At 41.1% G+C, this 23,626-nt stretch overlaps 2 protein-coding genes across 4 annotated transcripts; one reads left to right on the top strand and one right to left on the bottom strand.

Moving 5' to 3' along the window:
- Nucleotides 1–527: 527 nt before the first annotated feature.
- Nucleotides 528–10,598, top strand: tnnt2b (troponin T type 2b (cardiac)). 2 transcript variants are annotated; one of them, XM_061687106.1, is made up of 12 exons: nt 528–562; nt 640–682; nt 6,495–6,518; nt 6,610–6,625; nt 7,044–7,107; nt 7,200–7,316; nt 7,395–7,472; nt 8,327–8,428; nt 8,512–8,618; nt 8,704–8,794; nt 9,233–9,273; nt 10,455–10,598. In XM_061687106.1, exons 4-12 carry the CDS (start codon nt 6,615–6,617, stop codon nt 10,492–10,494), a joined length of 651 nt encoding a protein of 216 aa, XP_061543090.1. In that variant the 5' UTR covers nt 528–562; nt 640–682; nt 6,495–6,518; nt 6,610–6,614; the 3' UTR covers nt 10,495–10,598. The 2 variants fall into 2 exon arrangements, with proteins under 2 accessions (XP_061543090.1, XP_061543089.1); XM_061687105.1 differs by having other exon boundaries at nt 532–562; nt 635–682.
- A 795-nt stretch (nt 10,599–11,393) lies between these two features.
- On the bottom strand, nt 11,394–23,616 carry pkp1b (plakophilin 1b). 2 transcript variants are annotated; one of them, XM_061688510.1, is made up of 13 exons: nt 23,047–23,616; nt 21,275–21,351; nt 20,129–20,496; nt 19,848–19,989; nt 18,795–19,002; nt 17,960–18,128; nt 17,027–17,144; nt 16,206–16,382; nt 15,967–16,137; nt 14,607–14,760; nt 14,059–14,245; nt 12,725–12,809; nt 11,394–12,572 (listed from the first exon to the last, which is right to left on the bottom strand). In XM_061688510.1, the coding sequence occupies exons 1-13, from the start codon at nt 23,240–23,242 to the stop codon at nt 12,498–12,500; spliced, it is 2,127 nt and encodes a 708-aa protein (XP_061544494.1). In that variant the 5' UTR covers nt 23,243–23,616; the 3' UTR covers nt 11,394–12,497. The 2 variants fall into 2 exon arrangements, with proteins under 2 accessions (XP_061544494.1, XP_061544496.1); XM_061688512.1 differs by lacking the exons at nt 11,394–12,572; nt 12,725–12,809 and adding an exon at nt 14,376–14,439 and having other exon boundaries at nt 14,157–14,245.
- Nucleotides 23,617–23,626: the final 10 nt, after the last annotated feature.

Here is a 23,626-nt window from a genome sequence, read left to right on the forward strand (position 1 = left end):
GCATCAGCGCCCTTCTTGTGATTGAAGGCCAGAAAATGCAGTTGTTTTTTCCAGGCTTTGGAAGTTTCTTAAATGCAGCTGTGTTTCCATGTTGAGCAAAGGTTGAAGATGGTCCAGTGGGTGGTGTGGGTGGTGTGGGTGGGGTGGGTGCTCACAATTGCATCATGGCTCCACTTTTGGTGGCGGTTACACAACCATGGCACTCGTTCAGGAGCGGCGAAGGCCACAATAAAAGTCTTCTTGCAAATCAAAGGAGGGTCCGGGGGGGCCTGAGAGCCCCCCGGAGTATGTTTACACATCTCACTAAGCCCACCTTCTAATCCCACCCTTACCCTCTTACAGGGTCCGCGTCCAGGTTTTTTGCCGTGTAAAAATAGTCAAAGCACGTCCAGTGAGAATGTACATTTTAATACCCGCCGCCATCTGTTTGCAGGTATGTGGCCACCGCCATTGTGCCGTCATGTGATCCGAGGCCCGGTTTAAAAGCTTACCCGGGCCCGGGTCAGGGGACAGCGTGGTGCGTTTCCCACTCCTCCACATCTCCAAGGAGCTTCTGGTCCCGGTGAGTGTGCAGTTGTATTTATTTTTTTTTTTTTGAAGCACAAAATAACTTTTTGGGTTTTGTTTTTCAAAGTGCAGGTGCTTTGTTTTGCAACATGTCGGACGGCGAGGAGGCGTACGAGTGAGTACATGACAAGATGGCGGTCGGATGACATGATGGAGACGACTAATGCATTTTGGTGTGTGTGTGTGTGTGTGTGTCTTTTCTTGCAGGGAAAACCGTAAGTCTATTGATGCATGCATCACATAATAAATGCAAAATGATGCATTTCGGAAGCCTGACAGCATAATTGCTTAAGTCGTTTTTTAAATATTTTCAGAAAACCATGAAAAGATAAACACACAAAGAAAAAAATTCAAAACAAACAGAAAACACACCATTTTCTAGCAAGCACATTTGTATTTTGTTTGTTGATATCGTGACAGTAAGTTAAAAATAACTTGGCCAATTATGTTATTAGACTTACAATTATGATCATATGTGTTATGATGTGTATATGCAATTTGTATATATTAAAATGTTTGCTTTTATGGATTTAATATTTAAAATGGGTTATTATATGATATATTGAATCGTTATTGTATGAAATCTTACATTGAATTATTATTTTATGACATTATATTTCAATTAAGCTACATATATTTTTCAAAAAAGGTAAAAATAAGTTTACCACTAATAATAACATGAAAAAATCAACACCAAATAAAAGGGTAAAAATGGTCATTCTTAAATGTCATTCAAGAGTAAAGTTATGAAATGATACCAATTTATTTTTGTTTCATATATCAATATGCATATATTTGATTTATTTTTATTACCTCATATTATTTCAATTTAAATTAAAGAATTTTTAATTTTAGCTCAAATAATTGAAAAAAAAATGTTTGTAAAAATGAGCTCACCACTCAGTGATGATAACAATAATTTCTTTGTATGATTTAAATTATCAGCAATAATATCACTGAATAAAACAGAAAAAAAACATAGTTAATGACTAAATAATCCATTTATCGATTTTAAACTTACAATTATTTAAATATTATATTTCTATTTGAACCAAGCCACTGTTTTTAATAATGTTAAATTATTACACTACAGTAAATAATCAATGTTGATCAACATTCTTAACTGTCATACAAGTGTAAAAAATATGATAACCAATCAATATAATAATAATGACACATTTTATAGGTGATGTATAAAAACATCTACACTGAATAAAACGGTAAAAAGAATATTGTATTAAATACATATTCTTAACTGCAATACAATAAAAATAATATAGTTCATATTGTGTATCATCAATAAAAAAAAATCTGGGAAAAAATGTTAGTGATAGACATTTTTACCTGTCATACAAGTGCAAAAAAATCACTACTCGTCTTAACAGTAAGGTGACAATATAACGTAATGTATTGTCGATTTCGGGCTTGTAAGCACCCGCGAAGTCACATTTCCAACTTCCACAAATACACGCGCGGTTCCTTGTTTTCGAAGCTCACTGATCTGCGCTTGTTTGCTGTGCAGCCCCTCCAATCAGCTGCTGGTGTTTTTCCTGCCACTTGATTTGCTGCTTTACGTGCTAATCCGCCGGCTTCCCGGTGCTCTTTTTGTATTTTTGTCCCGCTGCCACTGTCCAGGCAGCTGCGCCTGTCCACCGCGTTGACCTTTATCCCCCGCTGCAGTGGTTCCCAAAACCGGTTACATCAAGTAGTACTAACTCAAAGTACAACAACCAGAAAAGTTAACAAAAGTTGTCCTGCACTTAACAATTGTACTGGATTGAATTAAAAAAGAAAGTTCAAGCCAATGTAAAACTATGCACAGTTGAAACATTTTAATTCAGTGATTCTTTCATGTGCCACTAGAGGGAGCCAGAGTACCACTCCCAGTACAAGTACCACACTTTGAGAATCACTACAAGTTTCTGCGGCTTCCAAAAACAAGCACGCTAGGTTTATTGAAGCCTCTAAATTGGCTGTCGGTGTGAATGTGAGAGTGCATGGTTGTTTGTCTGTAAAGTGCTCTACGATTGGCCACTGACTAGACCAGGTTGTACTCAAGCCTGGTTGGAAGTACGGCATCCCGTTGCTATAACGCGGTCTTTAAAACGTTTTAAAAGTAACATTTGAATTCTTGAATATCTTACATGTGGAACATTTCAAGCCAAAGTAACTCATTTGAAAGATGTTTTAATGGATGCTATGATATATAAAATTAGGATTTTATATCATTTGATTTGAAATGAATTTAATAGTTTTTGGCTTTAATTACATTTCAAAACAATAAAAAAAAAAACAAGTTTAAAGTTAAAGTTTAGAATGCTCAATTTAATGGATGATATTCTATATTACATCATTATTCATATTATGTACTGTATTATTAAATTCTTTTATTTTAACTACATCCAAAACACCTAATAGTACTAAAAGTATTAAAATAACTCATTAATAATACTGTAGTTTTTATTTTAATGAATGATATTACACATTTCAAATGTATTAATTAACTTTCCATTTTCAGCGTATTAAAGACACACAACAATCAAAATAATTACAAAATGTAAAAGTAAATAATAGCCAAATTGATGTGTAAAAAAATAAGACTAAAAAAGCAACAATAAGGTATTGTTTTGTGTTTTATAAAGTAATATTAATGACAATATTTTGGCAAATTTTGTATTGTATGTTTATAATATTAATCGATTTTTCTTAACGAGTGTTTTTTTTACGTTTTTCAGTTTTAAAACTAATGTTGTTGGTCACATACACCCATCAAAAGAAGTAAGCCATTGCAAATGATTAAAATGCAGAGAAATCCACTTTGTGTATTGTTATGTTGCACTGAGCGCGGTTGCGCGGGCTTCCAATTCCTGCTCTGTGGTTATCGTCACGAAATATTCGTGTTTGCCGCTAACGCGTCATGCTTTGCACAGGAGAGGAGGAGGAGCTTGCAGATGAGGAGGAAGTCGATGGAAGTATAGTTCACTTCTGCAGCTTTTGTTGCTTGTAACACACACAGGCCTGTCGTTAGCAGTGTGTGCGCGCACAACAATTCTGTGTCGTCGTCAAAAAACTTCAAATTCAAAATGGGTGAATATTTCCATTAAAAAAAAAAAAAAAAAACTAACATTCAATTGAATAGAGGTTGAAAAGGATTTGAAAACCATTGTGTTGTTTTTTTTAATTTACATTTTACGCCCCAACTTCACTGGAATTGGGGTAATGCTCAACTTTTAAATTGGAAAAAAAAAAAAACATAAAATATATCAAATAAAAACAAAGAAATGCCTTGTGCAAATGCGCCCTCTCCATCTATTTTTGCAAAGCTGACGGCTGAGTTATTTTTAATGATACACACACACGTGCATGCACACACACAGACATTTTCACTCCATCATTGCTGGCAGCTGCCTCGTTTTCCCTTTCATGTGTCACTCAACTCGCTTTTTTTTTTTTTTTTTTTGAACTGCTGTCTTTCCACTCGATGAACTGGAAAAACTGAAACGCGTACACTTCAAAGCTACTGTTGTCCACAAATGACAGACGGGGCACTTCATAAGGTACCCTTGCAAGTCCCGATGACATCCAATATTATGTTAGTTTTTTCCATTTGTCAATCTCCCTTGATGAATTGTTTAAAATATCTCTTAAAAGATCACCCTATCTCTTAAGGGAGAGCCCGGACACCCTGCGGAGGAAACTCATTTCGGCCGCTTGTATCCGGGATCTCGTTCTTTCGGTCACGACCCACAGCTCGTGACCATAGGTGAGCGTAGGAACGTAGATCGACCGGTAAATCGAGAGCTTCGCCTTTCGGCTTACCTCCTTCTTTACCACAACAGATCGATACAAAGTCCGCATCACTGCAGACGCTGCACCGATCTGCCTGTCGATCTCCCGTTCCATTCTTCCCTCACTCGTGAACAAGACCCCAAGATACTTGTACTCCTCCACTTGGGGCAGGATCTCATCCCCGACCCGGAGAGGGCACGCCACCCTTTTCCGACTGAGGACCATGGTCTCAGATTTGGAGGTGCTGATTCTCATCCGAGCCCCTTCACACTCGGCTGCGAACTGCTCCAATGAGAGTTGGAGGTCACGGCTTGATGAAGCCAACAGAACCACATCATTTGCAAAAAGAAGAGATGCAATACTGAGGCCACCAAACCGGACCCCCTCTATGCCTCGGCTGCGCCTCGAAATTCTGTCCATAAAAGTTATGAACAGAATCGGTGACAAAGGGCAGCCTTGGCGGAGTCCAACCCTCACCGGAAACGAGTCCGACTTACTGCCGGATATGCGGACCAAACTCTGACTCCGGTCGTACAGGGACCGAACAGCCCGTATCAGGGGGTTCGGTACCCCATACTCCCGAAGCACCCCCCACCCCCCTCTGGAGCCAGGCCTGGAGGTGGGGCTCGAAGGCGAGCGCCTGGTGGCCGGGCCTGCACCCATGGGGCCCGGCCGGGTACGGCCCGAAAGGGTAACGTGGGTCCCCCTTCCCATGGGCTCACCACATGTGGGAGGGGCCATAGGGGTCAGGTGCAATGCGAGCTGGGCGGTAGCCGAAGGCGGGGACCTTGGCGATCCGATCCCCGGCTACAAAAGCTGACTCTAGGGACGTGGAATGTCACCTCTCTGGCAGGAAAGGAGCCCAAGCTGGTGTGTGAGGTCGAGAAGGTCTGACTAGATATAGTCGGACTCGCCTCCACGCACAGGTTGGGCTCTGGTACCAGTCCTCTCGAGAGGGGTTGGACTCTCTTCCACTCTGGAGTTGCCCACGGTGAGAGGCGCCGAGCAGGTGTGGGTACACTTATTGCTCCCCGGCTCGGCACCATTACGTTGGAGTTCACCCCGGTGGACAAGAGGGTAGCCTCCCTCCGCCTTCGGGTGGGGGGACGGGTCCTGACTGTTGTTTGTGCCTGTGCACCAAACACCAGTTCAGAGTACCCACCCTTTTTGGAGTCCTTGGAGGGGATGCTGGGGAGCGCTCCCGCTGGTGACTCCATCGTTCTGCTGGAGGACTTCAATGCTCACGTGGGCAATGACAGTGAGACCTGGAAGGGTGTGATTGGGAGGAACGGCCCCCCCGATCAGAACCCGAGCGGTGTTCTGTTATTGGACTTCTGTGCTCGTCACGGATTGTCCATAACGAACACCATGTTCATGCATAAGGGTGTCCACACGTGAACTTGGCACCAGGACACCCTAGGTCGCAGTTCGATGATCGACTTTGTGGTCGTGTCATCGGACTTCCGGCCGCATGTCTTGGACACTCGGGTAAAGAGAGGGGCGGACCGGTCAACTGATCACCACCTGGTGGTGAGTTGGCTCCAATGGTGGCGGCAATCCCCGAACCCGTTGGTGGACACCAATGGTGAGGGATGCCGTCAAGCTGAAGAAGGAGTCCTATCGGGCCTTTTCGGCCTGTGGGACACCTGAGGCAGCTGATGGGTACCGGCTGGCCAAGCGGAATGCAGCTTTGGTGGTCGCTGAAGCAAAAACTCGGGCATGGGAGGAGTTCGGTGAGACCATGGAGAAAGACTTCCGGACGGAAGGCAGTTCTGTCTCGTGCAAATAATTGTAGCAATTTGTCTGCACCGTCAAATGACTATTTTCCCCAAAAGTGGCTAGCGACAGATAAGCAACTTTTTCCAACCCTTCAATTGAATAAGAAAGAGTGACAAGCAATAAATTTAGCAACTTTTCCGTTCTATTGACGAAAAAAAGTGACTCGCAACATTTCCAAGCCATCTAGCAGATCCATGCTTGTGGCGCATTCAGCGGACACATGGAAAACCACAAATCCCGGCCGAACAGTCCAGTATTCGCTGCTGATTGGACGACTGGAGACGTCATTCAGAAGCATGAGAAAGTGTCTCCAAACTTTTGACTCTTTTTAACCGGAGTGTTTTTGTGCCTTGCAATAGATGGCGGCGAGGAACATGAAGAAGGTACGCAGCACTGACTATATCACATATAACAATAAAAATGAATCATAACTTATTAAAATATTTTTGGCATCTTTTTTTTTGCATGTAAAAGACGCCATGAAGAAAAAGTAAGAGATGATGTTTCATTCATCATGTGTTATTATAATTTATAACTTTACATTATTATTATTATTATTATACCGGTATACAATGCATTATTCTTGATTGTAATTTGGAATGTTTTTGTATTATTTGTAGTTATAATTGTTGAAAATGTTTTTGATTTTATATATATTAATATACATCATTATATAATATTTTGCCATTAGAATTTATATCATATGTATGTGATTTATTATTATTATTATTTATTTTTTTACATAAGATAGCATTCATATTTAATATATATTTTAAAATCATCATTATTGTTGTATTATTATTATTATTAAATGTATAGTACTATAAACACATTTATTATCATTATGACATTATGTTATTCCTATCATATATATTAAATATTTTATTATTATTACAATTCCTGATCAGGCCTGGTTTTGTTCCCTGTTTGGCTGCCCCCAAAATCCCAGATGGAGAAAAAGTGGACTTTGACGTGAGTTGAAGTTATTATTTCTGTCACGATGATTGATTGATTGATTGACTGATTGATTGGCTGACCGGTCATGCGTGCACATCGTCTTTCAGGACATCCACCGCAAGCGAATGGAGAAAGACCTGACGGAGCTCCAGACTCTGATCGAGGATCACTTTGAGAAGCGCAAGAAGGAGGAAGAGGAGCTCCTCAGCCTCACCGACCGCATAGTGAGGTTTCCCCGTCACCTCCGGATGACATCATCAACCGGCGACCCCCTTCCATTTCTCCGCTTTGCGACTTTTTAGGAGAAGCGCCGGTCCGATAGAGCCGACCAGATGAAGATCAGAGCGGAGAAGGAAAAAGAACGACAGACGAAAATGGCCGTAAGTCCAGTCCATAGTGGTCCGTGTCTCGGTTTACGACAAAAGCACATTTTTCTCTATGGGGTTTGGTTTGGGAAAAAAACTCCAAGCAGTCAAATGCAAAAAAACAATTATAAATAAATATTATCAATGTTGCAGTTTTAAACAAGAGAAGAATAACAGACCGGTTGCAACATTTCGAAATTACCTAATAAATACTTTGTTTCATTGTAAACCAATATATCGACTCATTTTCTAAATTTTGTACCAAATAAATCTAATAATCTCCAGCATTTTATTACCCAATATAAACTGACCAGTTTGCTTGATTTTGTACCTAATGAAACGGCTTGTTTGCTACTTTTTTAAAAATAAAAAATCATTACTTTCCTGTATTTTGTACCTAATTAAAACACATTCACTGCCATTGACGGCTTTAGATGTCAAATATCCATGTTAACTGAGAAGGCTGGCAGTGAAGGAGTTTTAAGTGAGTCATTTATTGTATTTTGCACTCATTGGACTAGTTAGCAACATTTTGTAACTAATAAATGGACTTGTTTGCACCTTTTTTTTAACAAATGTGTTTTCATTTAGTACCAAACAAATTGACTAATGTGCGACAATAAACTGACTAGTTTCTTGCATTTTGCATCTAATGAACTGACTACAACATTTATTGTATTATTATTATTATTACAGAGGTTTCTTGATCAGAACTAAAAATTTAAAATCGGCTGGCAGTTGACTGCCAAGTGATGCTCTCTGTTTATTATTTATGATCGCTATTTGACGTTGAAATCAAAGCAACACATAAAAACGTAGCTTCTGATTGTGAAACTTGTCATATTTCATATTCCGTATTTTTTTTCCAGGAGGAGAAAGCGAGGAAGGAGGAGGAAGAGGCCAAGAAGAAAGCCGACGACGACGCCAGGAAGAAGTTGATCCTGAGCAACCTGAGCTTCACCGGCTATAAAGTAACCCGATATTATTATCCCGTATTATTATGATTCTTTATCTATATTAGGTGTTCCTAATACTTTGGCTGCGGGTCGGGCAGACGCAGACGGGAACAAAGCGACAAACCGAGCGAGAGAAGAAGAGGAAGATTCTCAACGACCGCCGCAAGGAGTTAAACATTGATCACCTCAGGGAGGACAAAGTCAGGTAGAGATCTGGCAATCAATCAATCAATGACTCAATCTATCACTTTAACCATTCTTCTGTCTATGTATGTGTCTACTCTATGCAGGGAAAAGGCCAAAGAGTTGATGGACTGGATGCGGCAGCTGGAAGCGGAGAAGTTTGACCTTCAGTACAAATACATGAAGCAGAAATACGAGGTGACTCAATCATACTGAAGCATTACGATATATTACAACACAATATTTTTTACCTAATAAACTGACTAACTTACCATATTTTGTACCTAAAACATTGACTAGATTGCTACATTTTGTACCCAGTGAACAATGTACCACAATGTGACTGCAACTTGAGATACGAGCACTGTGTGGTGGCAGGGAACTTAGCTCAAAAGGTATCACCAAAAAAAATAAAAAATAAAAATAATAATAATAATTCTTCAAGATGAATCATGCCACTTCCAGTTTAGGTTTACTGTCAAACTAAAGAGGATTACACTGTATGTTGCCTTTTGTACCTAATAAACTGACAAGCAGTTTGTACTATAAACTGGTCAATTTGCAGGATTTCGTGCATGATAAATCGACACATTGTTGTATAGTGACGTGACTTAACGTATAACTGCACACATGCAGGTGACTGTGCTGAGGAACCGCGTCAGTGACCATCAGAAAATGTGAGTACCATCGCTATTCCTGCTTTCAAAAGAAATAATCAATCAACGATGACAGATGCTCAGATAATAGATAATCTCATGTGCAAATAAACAGTGAGAGGGTTTTAACAAGGCGGCGGGCCCCTTAGCAGCTGCAAGGGTCAGCTGCCCGCCAGCTAAGTGGGCTACGTGGGGGCTTAAGTGGGACAAAAAGGTGCCTCAAGTGAGACTGCGACAAACACATGTGTAGAGGGTCCCAAGGGGAGCGTGGGGGGTAGGGGTGGGTACAACAGCTGAAAGGTCTTAAGTGCAACACGATCATTTGGTGACCCCGACGCCATCCAAATCACGCCGGACTCCCCCTCGGACTACTGATACGCTGCCTATTTAGCCCGTTGAGTCATTGTTGGATATGAACAAGAGTGGTCGCTAAAAACAACAGCGAGTCATTAGCCGCTAACTGCTAATTTCAGTCAACAGTGGATGTATTCTGCTCACTAACTCCTGTATGAAAACAATTACAAATTAATGAATAAAATGTTAGCCAGCTAGCAGTTTCCCCTGCCCAGTCACTTGTTGCTAGGCAGAATTTGTAGGGGCATAAAAATATGCGCACCAAAAAAACTGAGGATCATACGTTGCTACTTAACTTTGTGTGTCATTGTTACATACAAACAACATTTTCCGCTGAAAACGACAGCCAGTCAGCAGTGAATGTATGCATTTGCTCCCGTAGGAATACAATCATAAACTATAGAATTAAAATGTTAGATAGCTATAATTTTATCCTGCCAGGTTGCTTCACTTGTTGCTAGGCGGAACTGGAAGGGGCATAAAAATGAGAGTTTCAAAACACTGATAAACAGATTATTTAGCCCATTGTGTCAATGTTATTTATAAATAATCTTTGATAAAAACGATAGGGGGTTGTTAGCCGCTAACTGCTAACAACCGTTAACTGTCAATGTACAGTTACTCACGTATGACTAATCACAAACTAAAGAATGTTCCATAAACATTAGATAGCTAGCTTCACACGTTTTCAAGGTCACTTGTTGCTAGGCAGAATGAGTAGGAGTGTAAAAATGTGTCCCCCAAAGCAACAGCGGACTCTCAGTCACTAACTGCTAACAACAGACAACAATGAATGTCCGCATTCACTTTTGATTTTTTTTTTTTTTTTTTTTACTTTTGTTTGTCAGTTCAAAGGGCAGCAGGAGCAAACGAGGCCTGAGGAAGTAACAACAACACCCTAATGTTTCCTCATAAGTTGCCTTACTTGATAAATATAATAAATCATCTTCATGATTGTCTGTGAAATCAAGTGCATGCGTGAATAAAAGCGTCACAATGACATCATTTGTGTCTGTGTGTTTCTTTAACTCGTGAGAACTGAAAGGCTCTAATGACAAATCATCATCATTATTAATTATTATTATTGCAGCCTTGCTCTTTTTTAAACGAGTGCCAATCAGGTTTTCTTTTTATGTCTGCTCCACTTTTAACTCACTTGTTGGATGTTGTACTGAATAAATGCGATACTTTTGTTGCATTTTTCTACCTCATTAATTGACTGGACTGCTGCATTTGGCACTTTTGTTTAAATCAACCAGTTTACTCCATTTTGTACGGAATCAACCATTGAGAAACATTTTGTACATAATAAATCAACTAATTAATTTACTAATACTATTACTAACACACGAATACTGTCTTGTTAGTTGCATTTTGTGCACCTAATAAATTGACTAGTTTGCTGCATTACGTACTTAATAAGCTGATGTGTTACAAATGGAGTTTCAAACATTTTGATCCATATCAACTAACTGTTTGATAGCTGCATTTTGTACTTAATAAAATGGCAAGATTTCCTTCATTTTGTAACAAACTAGACTGGTTTGGTGTATTGTGTACCTAATAAATGGACTAATTTGCCCCATCTTATTTTAACCCACGGGGCCATCTGTAGGCTCGATTGGGGCACTAGCCTGCTTGCCCCTGCCTAGAACAGTCTCAACTGATATATATTCTAACGGTATGAAGTCATGATGCTTTTTATAGGCTGCATCCATGCAGACTATTCTTTATTTTACAAGCACACGAATGAGTTTAAAATAAAACCTCGTAAATCGTAGGCGTCATCCGTGAGCTTACGGGCGCCTCATAGGTAAGCTGAGGTCAAAAGTTAAGCGATCGACCAGGAGGGCAGAATGGAAAGACGTGTTTCTCTTTTTCGCGCAAGCCAGACAGTTGCGACCTGACAGCCAATGAGAAGTCAATTAGTGACGTTTGCCCCCGACAACTGCATTTTGTACCTCATAAAATGACTATTGCATTTCAAAATAAATTTAATTGCTGCATTTTTTAAATTAAGTAGTCAATTGACTAGCTTGATGAGTTTCATTACAAATAGTTCAATGTGATACATCTTGTACCACTTAAATTTCCGACAGCATTTCATTTCATTTTGTAACTCATAGTGACACATCCACTGCATTTTGAACCTTAATTTAATGATTACTATTAATATTAGACTAGTTTAGCAATTTGCACCTGATAAAACTTTTTTTTTTTTTTTTTAGTCATTTGTGCACCAAACACATTTTCGAATTTACTCTTTTGTGACAAACTTCCTGCATTTTTTCTGCATCAAATGGACCAATTTGCTGCATTTTACTGAAAAAAAAACTGACCTTAGCTGCATTTAATGTCTAATAAATTGGTTTACTATTTATGTACTTAATAAAAAATTTTCTACATGTTGTACCTAATAAGTGGACTAATTTACACCATTTGATATACTGTGTAATTAACCAACCTGCTAGCTAAATTTTGTACTTAATAAATGTTTAGCATGTTTGACAAATTAACTGACAAGTTTGCTCACTGGATAGCCTGCCAGATTGAGTACCTAATAAATAAGATAATTTGCTCCATTTTGTAAAACTGACAGGTTTATTGCATTTTGTACCTAATTAACTGACACAATTGTTATACTTAAGTACCTCGTAAAGGTAAGCTGAGGTCAAAAGTTAAGCACTCAACAAGGAGGGTAGGAGAAAGAAGTGTTTTTCTTTACGGCCAATGACCAACAGTCAATTAACAGCGTGTTTGGCCCCTCTAAAACTTTGACACTTTCTTTCAAAACCAATTGCTCACCAATTCAATTACAAAGGGAGTTTAAAAACCACAAAATAAAATGAGAAAGGTTGTTAGCGCACGCGGTGTGGGTGGGGCCCCGCGTTCTAGTCGATCACTTGAAGCGACTTGTGGGCCGCCGCGGTGATGTCATTGACAAACGATGACTTGTTCATCCCTTGCTGTGGAACAAAAATCAAAAACACAAAATCAGTGCAACCTCCGGAGAAAGCCTCCTCTCCAACCTGCGCTACCGCATTCCTGGGAACGTAATCCTGGGAGCCGTTTCTCACAAATACCAGCGAGAGGCGTGGAAGCGGAGACGCAAACTCACCTTCTTCAGGAGGCTTTGGATGTCCTTGTCAGACCACAACTGGTAGAGAAACACAGATGCTGCCTTGCTGGATTTGGGGAAATATCTGAGAAACACATGCACGATCAAGAGGAAATGTTAGCGATTTAAGTGGAGTACACACATAGCGACAACCAGGCCGAATTTGGGCATTTTCCCTCCTTTTCCAATCAAATTTAGCAATGGCCCAATCGTCAGCTGTCTCAAAAAGATTGTCTTGAGAGATTATTCTGTGGTGTGTTGATTGATTTTTCAGAAATCGGTCAGGGCCAACAATCATAAACGTTAAATTTGTTCAATATGTGTACAATCGTAAGTCCTTGTGTATGTGGTCAACACAGTTGGGCCGAGACACAGATTCCGTATCACGTGAAACGGAATGGTAGCCAATTAAACGAGGTACACACAAATTTAGCAAAGGTCTAATTGTCGGATTTCTCTAAAAGATTGTCCTGAGAGGATATCCTGTGGTGTGCAGTGTGAAAAGAGTGATTTTTTTTCTCTGTTGATCAGTTGCGCCGACAATCGGAAATGTTAAACCTGTTCACTATTTACTATGGAAAATCCACGTGTTGAGTTTTGATACTTTCCAAACTGTCCAAAAATGTGACTAATACACACATAATGACAACCGGGCTAAACTTGAGCATTTTCCCCGCTTTCCAATCATAGGCCTAATGGTCAGATGTCTGTAAAAGATTATCCTGAGCGATTATACTGTGGTGTGGGGTGTGTTGGGAGTGATTTTTCCTCCAATTTGAAATGGTCGGTGCTGACAATAATACATATTATGACGTGAAACTGAACAATGATGATTGAGTCAATTAACCAGGGTATACACATACTGACAATCTGGCCGAAATTGAGCATTTTTCTTCTCTTCTGATCAAAGGTCCGATTATCGGATGTCTCTGAAATATTATCCTGAGTGATTATCCTGCTGTGTGCAATCTGTTAAGAGCGAGTTTTTCTCTGTTGGAAAAGCGGTCGGGCCCCATAAATGTTATCGATGATAGTCTCTAAAAGATTATCATGAGAAATTGTCCTGTAGTGTGAGGTGTGTTAAAACAGATTATCATCCACAAAACTCGAAAAACGGGGCTGACGTTTATTGCTAATCTTTCTTCTTTTTTGTATTTTCCGGCAGCCTCGATTTGGAGTACACCACACATTGTACGGGCAGTAAATCCAATTATTTTTTTCCCCAATCACTTGTCAGGTCTCTCACATTTTAAGGATCGTTTAAGATGTTAAAAATCAGCAAGTGTGTACTCTGCTTGAGTGTACTTTTTTTTTTTTTTTTTTTTTTTACTCGCTTGTTATGGCTGAGCTCGTTGAGCAAGTTGATTAAGCCGCCGTTCAGCAGGCGCTTGCCGCTCTCGGGCTCCTTGGCTACCAGGAAGTTGGCCGTCTGGCACGCCATGGCCAGCGTGTCGTCCGACTCGTTGCCCTCCTTGGTGCCCGCGCCCAGGATGCCCAGTAACTCGGGCAATACCTTGCGAGCTGCGACACAACAAAATGTCAGACATCAACACATTTCGTAGAAGTTATCAACATTTAATAAGTCTACACTTGTAAAATGGTTTTGTTAGTTAGTTATACTATCAATTGACAAGTTAGTTACATTTTGTACCTAATAATGACTTCTTTGCTCCAATTAGTACCTAATAAAGTGGGTCAGTCGTTCCATTTCGTACCTAATAAACAGACAAATTTGATCCGTTTTGTAACTCACACGTAAGATGTACGATGTTCCGAATACACTTGGGATTAGCTTTTTTTTTTTTGCAATAGCATTTTAATGCCTCCCTTTGTTGTAGGAAATACTGAATTGTGGTACACTCGCGCTGATGCCATTTCTCACCCAAGATGCCCTGCAGGTTGGGGTTCTTGCTGAAGTTCCGTACCAGGGCCACCGCGTTCCTCTGCAGGGTGACTTTGTTTGACTTCAAAAGTGGAGAGATGACCTGCAGGCCGTCAAGCTTCTGCACCATCATCTGGCTCATGACGTTGGACACCTGAACACAAGCCGGAAACAAAAGTGGATTTGTGAAAACGACTGAACTTCAATGAACTCCCGTTTATCGTTGCGAATACCTTCCACACCCAACCGCAATAGGTGAAAATACCCGATAAAGAGAAACCATGTAATTATTTTAAATACTATATAGTTTTAGCAGTCCTACAGACTTTAAACACATTAAAACTTATTAAAATAACTTTTTAAACATTGTAAACATATTCAAACTAAAAAAACAAATACAAAAAAAAACAAATGCAAGCCTAAAATGTACAGAAAATACTGTAATTATTGTAGTCCCTGTGTATTAGATATATGCCTTTAAGAGGCGTGGTCTGGTAGGGTGGCCTGCGACATCGGCACGCGTGTGTGCTAGTGAGCGTCTAAGTGTGTTCATAGTTTACGCGTTTTAATGTGCTCCCGGTATTCAAAAAAGTGAAAAGTGCAATGGCGCCTGTCACTCTACTTTCCCACGTGAGGGCATTACAGAAAGTAAAGATTAAACAACGAATACCCACAGGGGATACAGACCGACCCCTGCCGCAAACAGCGAAAATCTGAATAATGTATGCCTCCTACCACTCTTAAAATTGGTTTGTAACTGCCTATAGATAGTTACAAAACGGAAAGGATGATAAAGCACCAACGCCATGCATCTAGCATGTACACAATCATGAAACCATGGTACATAAACGACTTTATTCAGTAATTAAATTATTCCACACAAACAAACCACCTTCACAGGAGGTTTATCAATAGTATTAGCGAGCATTGGAGAGTAGCAGAAACATATTTGCACTTTCACTTTTGACGGTGCATGACATGCATTCAAAGGCTGCCAACAAAACAGGACATCTCAAATGCAGACAAAAAAAAACACGTCAATTAATCTAACCTAACAACAACACCAAGATTCCACCACATGGTGCAAAAGAAATCATTGTATTGCTTTGACCTGAGCATAAAAACAGTGAACAGCCAAGATTTTCAGCAACTAATGGAGGATAGGTTCCTCCTCCCAAAAAAATCAGCAAACATGGAAATTTGGGAATGCTGACCCGTGTATATGCCGGGGTTTCACTGTACCGTAGAAACCCATAATAAAAGATCGCTTTAAAAATGTCACATAGCAAAGGCACCACAATAAACCGTGATGTCGCGGGAGAACACTGTAAATCTTAAACACGATTGTTTGAGTTCTTACGATGCCATCCTGTGCAGTGAGGTTCTGCAGAGCTCCGCAGCAGGCTTCCCGGGTTTCCTCCCGATGACTGGAGTCCAGTAAGGACAAATAGTTCTGCAGGGTTTTGGAGTGGATGAGCCAGCTGGCCCCACTAGGGTTGGGGTCCTCCGCCACTGGGAAGTCGAAGTAGCGCTAAACAAAGCGGTGGAAGCTCGTCACTGGATGGGATCAATCGGTTGGTGGAGAAAACGCTGTCTTACCTTGCTGTCGGAGCCTTTGCTGGGCGGACTGAAGCAGCTGATGGGCCCGGCGTCGCCCTGACTCTCCACCGGGCCGACAGGCTTGGCCAGTGCCGTGATGCGGTTGAACAACGCCGGGGCCTCGGCCTCCAACTCGAAGGTGAGGTTGTGCAGGATGCACGCGCAGTTCTCCGCACACTGTTTTGAAAACATTTTAATCGGGTTACACACATATCAACACTTATTGATTATCGGATGGCTCTGAAAGATTATTCCAAGTCATTTTCCTGTGTTCTGGTGTGTGTTAAGAGTGCGGTTTTATCTGCTGGGAAAGTGGTCGGAGCTATTGTAAATGTTAAACCTGTTCAATATTTACAATCACAAATACTCATGTGTAGTCAACACTGACTTTGGCCGAGCCGTGGACTGGTTGGTGACATGGTGGTTGTGGCGTGAAATAGCCATTAAGCAGAGTACACATGTACCGAAAATCAGGCCGAGAGTGAGCATTTAACTCCCTTTCAATCAAAGTCAGCAAAAGTCCAATTGTCGAAAGTCTCAGAAATATCATCCTGAGTGATTATCTCGTGGTGTTGAGTGGGGTAAATGGGATTTTTCCTCCTTGATCTGCTGGGAAAATGGTCAGGGCTAACAATCGGAAATGTTAAACCTGTTTGATATTTAAGCTCACAAATCCTTGTGTGTCTGGACAAAACCAATTTCGTCTGAACCGCGGACTCCATGATTATGACGTGATATAGCAAACAATTATTTTTTTCTGTACCCTACTTCAGCTACGCCTACGTCTTAATTTGGTGGTGACTCCACACCGACACACCCACCTTATCATCTGTCCTGCCAGCATCCAGGCAGTCTTGAAGGTAAGCGACTAAAGAGTCCACCAAACCTCGACATTTCCTCATGGTCTGCCGGTTGCTGTGCTTTGCGCTGCTGAGGTTTCTGTCCCAATGCAAAAAAAGACAATAAAATAAGATAAATGATTCAGAAACTGCTCCACTTTTATGTAACAGCGGTGTTCATTTACACAATAACCGTTCCCACACTGAGTTTCCTCGCCTATTACATAATTGGCTTGGCAAAGATCCACAGCCACTTTCACGTTACTGACTGTCTGAAACACTGGGCAAAGATCCAGAGCCACTTTCACGCTACTGACTGTCTGAAATACTATCATGCAGAAACAGTCACAACCCCATGGGTGCCACGCTGTCATTTCAAAGCTAAAAGGTAAGCAGATCTGCATGGAGTTTTGTTGGATGCTACTTTCCTGACGCAGCTACTAACAGACCATCTACTCTGCTGAAACAATTTGCCTGTATTCCCAAACATTTAGCATTGTGTGTTAATGCCAATAGGTGAGTTTAATACCGTAAAGTGCTAGTGCACATATTTGGTTGCCTAAGTGTGTTATTAAAGCTAGTATGATAGCTAATCCTATTGATTAGCCTCATGTGAAGGTGGTTTGTTTGTGTTGAGTAATTACACTACTTAATACAGTTGTTTATGTAACATTGGTTTATGACTGTGTACATGCTACATATATGGCGTTAGTGTTTTACGATTACGATATCCCTGTAGGGTGGGGCGAGGGAGGACATACTCGCTCAGTTCTATGAGAAAGGACTGTCCTCTCAAGAAATTAGGGTGTGCAAATTGTTCTCTAATTCTTGATCTTTGGGTAATTTTATTGCAAACATGTGAAAGTGGTTAATTTCACATTTGCAGTAAAATGGTTTATTGGGAAACTGTTTTACCGCAGACAGCCGGTGGCGTGAAAGAAGGACTCGTGATCCGGCCCGCTTGCTGTGCCCTGGTCTGGGCTTGTGCTGTAAGGCAAGACAACGCGCTCCATCAGGATGGGCAGCGAGCTCCTCAGCAGGTCCGTCTTCAGGCTGTTGGCGGATGACAAATTCCACAGAAGACCTGGAGGGAGACAAAAGGAACATCACTGCTTACAACATCCGCAAAGCATTCACAGAGCTTCACTTTTTTCACGTTTTGTTGTGTTAGACCCTTATTATAAAATGAATTTTGAGTTGAAACGATTTATCCAATACTCACTCATCACTATATGGGGATTTTGATATAGCGGCCTATATTGTTAAACTAGATAGTCAAAATAGTTTCAGCCCTAGAATCTACTATATAGGCCACTACAGTATATAAAAATCCCCGCCTCTTAAATGAATATATCTAACACACAAATGCTACAATAAGCACTGTATTTATTTTGTGTTAGCAATTTGCTGTGTGTGTTCAAATACAATGTTTACAATAATGAGTTGAAATGTGTTTAAAGCGTGTGGGAGAGGTGAAATGATGTGCATAAAAACATTTTTTTTTTTTTTTTTTTTTTTTAAATCTCTATATTACGGATCTGGAACCTATGCCCCACAGTTAACAGGGCCTCACTGTATCCCATTATGGAATAAGGCTGTAACAAAAATTGTGAAAAAGTGAAGCGCTGTGAATACTCTCCGGATGCACTGCATTAATATTCAGTTGCTGTATTCGAAAAGCACCAACACTAGAATAGCTGTCTCGTGATTTACAGAAGGATTAATGGGTGGGAGTAACGGGGTGTTCTACCTGTGAGCTGCTTCTGGATCTCAGCGGAGTCGGTTTCTTGGAGCAGCGCCACGGCAGACGCGATTCCGCCACAACGCTGGATCTCTTCCTTGTTGTCGTTGTTCTTGAAGGAGAGGTTGCGCAGGGCGGCCGAGGCCGTCTGGCTGAGGGTCACGTTGGGGCTCTGCAGCAGCGCCACCAGCGGAGCGATGCCGTTGTGCTTCAGCACCTGGTGTAGGATATTTAAGTATACCATATTAAATCATCCATCCGTTTTCCATAGCATTTGCAACCAGTTGCATAGCACGTACACACAAATTATTCACACTCCCATTCACACCTATGGACACTTTAAAGTCTTTGAAGAACACAACATGCATGTTTTTGGAATGTGGGAGGAAGTCAGAGTACCCGGAAAAAAACCCACACAAGCATGGGCACAACATGCAAGGCTCACACAGGAAAGCGGAAACCGAGATTTGAACCCAGAACTTTGAGAATTTTTACTCTGACATCAGGTGACTCACCCAGAAAATGTGGGGTTATTTTTCTAATTAAATAGAAATTAATCAATTGTACATGTATCATATCATCATATAAAAAAACAAAAAACAAAGCCTTTTGTTAAAAAAGTGTTTAAGCCTTCTGAGCATAGGAAAAAAAAAAAGCAAAAATAATAAAGTAAAAAAGTAACTGAACATAAAATGGAAAACTACAAAACATGAATATAGAAATGTTACAATAAGTACAGAGAACATATAAAATAATAAAGTAAGAAGTAATTTTTTTTTTAAAAAGAATAGGTTAAAAATAATGCAATACAATTGCAGTACATCAAATCTTAAAATAAGATCAAAAAGTATAGATTTAAAAATTAAGTTACACTTATTAATAAATACAATAGCGTAGGGTAAAAATATTGATTAAATTTACATTTTGAAAAGTAAAAAATATATATAAATATATAGTATTAATCTGGGCAGCTTCATGGTGTAAAAAGTGGTTAGCACATCTCTGTAACAATGTGAACTTTGAAGCTATAGCGCTTATCTCCTAGCCAGCGAGATAATTCACCTCTTCCTTGGCCTTGTCGTCACTGAAGGTCATGTGTTGGATGTAGGAGGCTCCGCCGTGTTGGTATTTCACGTCCGCGTTGGACAGGAATTCCACGGCCTCCTTCATGGTGATGTCAGCCAATGCGTTGTTTCCGCTCGACCTGCGAGTACAATAAGAGGGATGTTGCGAAAGCATGATTTGGGTAACATTCATCCGAAACCCTAACCCCACTAACCCCGACCCTACAAAAATGGTTGTAGCTTAGTGGTGAAGAAGTGCACTGTATCATCCTCTCTTACCCAGAATCCCCTTTGCCGGGCAGCTTGCTTTGCTTGGTGTTACTGTCCACAGACAAAGGCTTGGATTGCGTTTTACTGATGTCAAGCGGCCTGCTGACAAAGTGTTGAGTGTTGCCCGTGAAGTTGTTACTACTGCTGAGCATCTCCGTCCTGTAGGTGCTGCGGTTGGAGAGGAACCTCTGCGGAGGCTGGCGGCGTTCGACCAGGGAGCGCCGCCGGCCCCGGTCGGCCTCGTCGCGGTTGGGGGCCGCCCAGCCGACGGGGGTGTAGCCGTACTCGTAGCGACGCCCGATGGTGTTGGTGGTCTTGGCCGCGGCGCTCGCCGTGCTGTTGAATGACTGGCGGTTGATGCTTTTCTCGAGAGGGAGCTGCCGGGACGACAAGCGTGGTGGAGGTGAACAAATGTATTGCATTTACATGCATTTGTATATATCAAATTATTAACCATAACCCATTAACCCTAACGATATGGATTGTGATAATTTTCGACTGGCAAAACCGGAACCCGACCAACCATAACCCTAACCAGAAACATATGAACCTTAACAGTACTAACCTTTGTACCTTGTAAGCCAAACAACCCTACCCTTACTAACTTTAACCTATGACTACTACCCTTATAAACCTTCACCCTCCCAATCATTAACTTTAACCTTACCAATCATTAACCCAAATTTAGCTCCAAAATTGCATTTCTCAATAGACGATATGTAGTGATAAAGTTTCGGGCATTTCAAAAATGCTTCCACGAGTGGAAAGGTTCTCACCACCGCATTTCACTTTGCGTCTTGGTTTGCACTTGCCTTTCAGACGCGTTATTTAAAGATGCAAAATCAGCCATCGAATTTTCTCTCTGGTAAAAATTAATCCATACTCCTCCCAGAAAGCTCAAAATGAACTGCGCTGCAATTCTGCAAGTTTGGCCGAGGCAGTCCTGGTTGCGCCCGGTTTGTAGATCAGAACAGAATCAAACCTTTCGTAAATCACGCCAAAAGCCTACTTGCCCTACCTAACCAAACTCTTATAAACCCCTAACTCTATTAACCGCACTATTCCGACTAACTCTAAAGCCTAACCCTGCCAACCCTTAACACTAACTCTACTAACCCAAAACCCAAGTAACAGTAACGTTTCACAAGTACTCACAGTTTTTGGGTAACCATTTCCAAAGAACACATTTTCATTAGAGGCGCTGGACTCGTAAACTACGTCATTCAAAGGGCCTGAAGAGGGAAAAAAAAGCAAGGGTGTTATCAGTCAAAAGCGAATATTGCAGCCACAGATTTATTACCTCAAAGTCCTTATTGCGCTTATTCCTACAGACCGAGTAGTGACTGCTCTGTGGTTCAAAGTTGTCGGAACTAATAAGGAACAACATTCCTAAAAGAATGGGCAGGGGAGGGCACATCTAACGTCTCGCAGCGATGTTTATACTCAAAAGTTAGGGCGCGTACAGTTCAAAAAGAGGTTTGTAATTTAATGAGGCGGAAATTAGAAGAACCTGTTTGTTCAAAGCTACACTGCCTGATTTGACAATACACAACTGCAACATACTGAGAGCGTCTCTAACGTGCTATATTATTACAGGTATTACGTAATATTAAAATATATTCTAACCAACAGGCCTTTTGGAACGTTGCATTGTAAACAGTCTATCTTATGCTATATCTCAACAGCCTGATGAAGGGCATAGTATTGATTATTTCTCTCTTATAAAAAAATCATGTTTGACTGTGGGACATTCTCTGCAAAGTAATAAAATAGGAAACATTTTCACCCTAAAAAGTAACAACACTTTACTATAAAATACCAATGGATGAGAATTACAGCATTGTAACAGTAAAAAAAATAATAATAATAGTTTTTTTTAAAAAAGCAATATAATAACAGTAAAATATTAGTATAGTGCTTATAGTGACAAAATAATATTAAAACACTAAAAATAATGCATCATAAAAATGCAGATGCAGTCTTGCACAAATGGTACTAAACCGTTGGTCAAATTTTGTTTTTCTTTTTTTTGACTGCAGGAGATTTAGAGCAATGTCATAATATAATAACATCTTAAGCAGAAGTGGCTATTGTGCTGATATAGTCACTAAATACTATAAAGTTTAGGAATATTAAAACCTGATTTGTGTGTGGATAAAATGACTTTGTATTATTGTATACTCTTCTACAAGCATTTTTTCTTCCATCCATCCATCCATCCATCCATTTTCTGAGCCGCTTCTCCTCACTAGGGTTGCGGGCGTGCTGGAGCCTCTCCCAGCTATCATCGGGCAGAAGGCGGGGTACACCCTGAACTGGTTGCCAGCCAATCGCAGGGCACATACAAACAAACAACCATTCGCACTCACAGTCACAGAGTATTCAATTAACGTGCATGCTTTTGGGATGTGGGAGGAAACCAGAGAGCCCGGAGAAAACCCACGCAGGCACGGGGAGAACATGCAAACTCCACACAGGCGGGGCCGGGGATTGAACCCCGCTCCTCAGAACTGTGAGGCAGATGCTCTAACCAGTCGCCCAGCGCGTCGCCGCATTTTTTCTTGTTTAAAATAATTTTTAAAAACTTGTTTGGCTGGAGGAGATTTACAGCAATGTAATAAAATAGTAAAATATTACAGCAGTGTATTGCAATTGTCAAATACAAAATACATGTAGGTATTGTGGCTAAAAAAAATAAAAATAAATCATATTTATGTACCAATACCACACCCCAATCTTGCACTCTAAGTAATAACTGGAGGGTATTACACCTTGTTCCATTATGATTCAAATCCATCTACTGCAATGCAACTTTTTGCTGGGCTAATTGGTATGTGCACTATTTTTTGTTTTTGTTTCAGGTTATACAGCAAGGCAAATAAACAGATGTTTCTGCAACGCTGAAAGAATTGGTAAAATGTTCTTACTGGTGGGAGTCAAAGAGGTCGAGCCAGTCCTGCTGCTGCTAGAGTGCCTGGACCTGGTCCTCTGCAGGCTCTGCACCTGCTCCAGGACACGCTGCTCTCCGGAGCGGTGCCGCTGGTGGCTCGAGGGCAGGGCCAAAGAGGTGTCGTCCACCGCGGCGACGGACAGGGCCGATTTGAGCGGCAGGGCGCCGGCCATCGCGACCGAGGTTCCGAGGCTCTCGCGACAAGGGGGAGGAAGGAGTCGAGTCGGGCAGGGCAGGTAGGCAGGCGAGGGACTGAGGGAGGAAGCTGCATGAGGGCTGGCGCACCTTGGCCAGACCGCGCCCTGAGTGACGCACAGTGGAGTTGCAGTTTTCTTTTTTTTTTTTTTGCTTTGGGTGTGTCGACAGCACTGAATAGCGCACCTGGTCTACCAGTCTCACCTGCTGGAAGACAAAAGTACAACAATCAAAATGTGGTTTCATTCGCCCTAGTGCCATAACGGTAGCCCAAAATGACTAAACCAAAAATAGTAATATATGCAAAACATTGGGGGGGTGGGGGGGAATGAAAAATGAAACACAAAGAAGCTGGTTTCTTG

Source organism: Phycodurus eques, chromosome 10 (genome assembly GCF_024500275.1).
Source record: "Phycodurus eques isolate BA_2022a chromosome 10, UOR_Pequ_1.1, whole genome shotgun sequence".
Classification (NCBI taxonomy): Eukaryota; Metazoa; Chordata; class Actinopteri; order Syngnathiformes; family Syngnathidae; genus Phycodurus; species Phycodurus eques.

What these genes read in the sequence shown, in the direction of transcription:
- tnnt2b (XM_061687106.1), top strand. An exon ending in TGAGCTTCACCGGCTATAAA is followed by an intron (nt 8,429 to 8,511) that starts GTAACCCGATAT and finishes CGGGTCGGGCAG; the next exon opens with ACGCAGACGGGAACAAAGCG. An exon ending in CTCAGGGAGGACAAAGTCAG is followed by an intron (nt 8,619 to 8,703) that starts GTAGAGATCTGG and finishes TACTCTATGCAG; the next exon opens with GGAAAAGGCCAAAGAGTTGA.
- pkp1b (XM_061688510.1), bottom strand. Translation starts at nt 23,242, where the DNA reads ATGGCCGGCGCCCTGCCGCTCAAATCGGCCCTGTCCGTCGCCGCGGTG. An exon ending in CTGGCAGGACAGATGATAAG is followed by an intron (nt 16,383 to 17,026) that starts GTGGGTGTGTCG and finishes TTTTCAAAACAG; the next exon opens with TGTGCGGAGAACTGCGCGTG. An exon ending in AACGAGCTCAGCCATAACAA is followed by an intron (nt 12,810 to 14,058) that starts GCGAGTAAAAAA and finishes TGTGTTTCTCAG; the next exon opens with ATATTTCCCCAAATCCAGCA.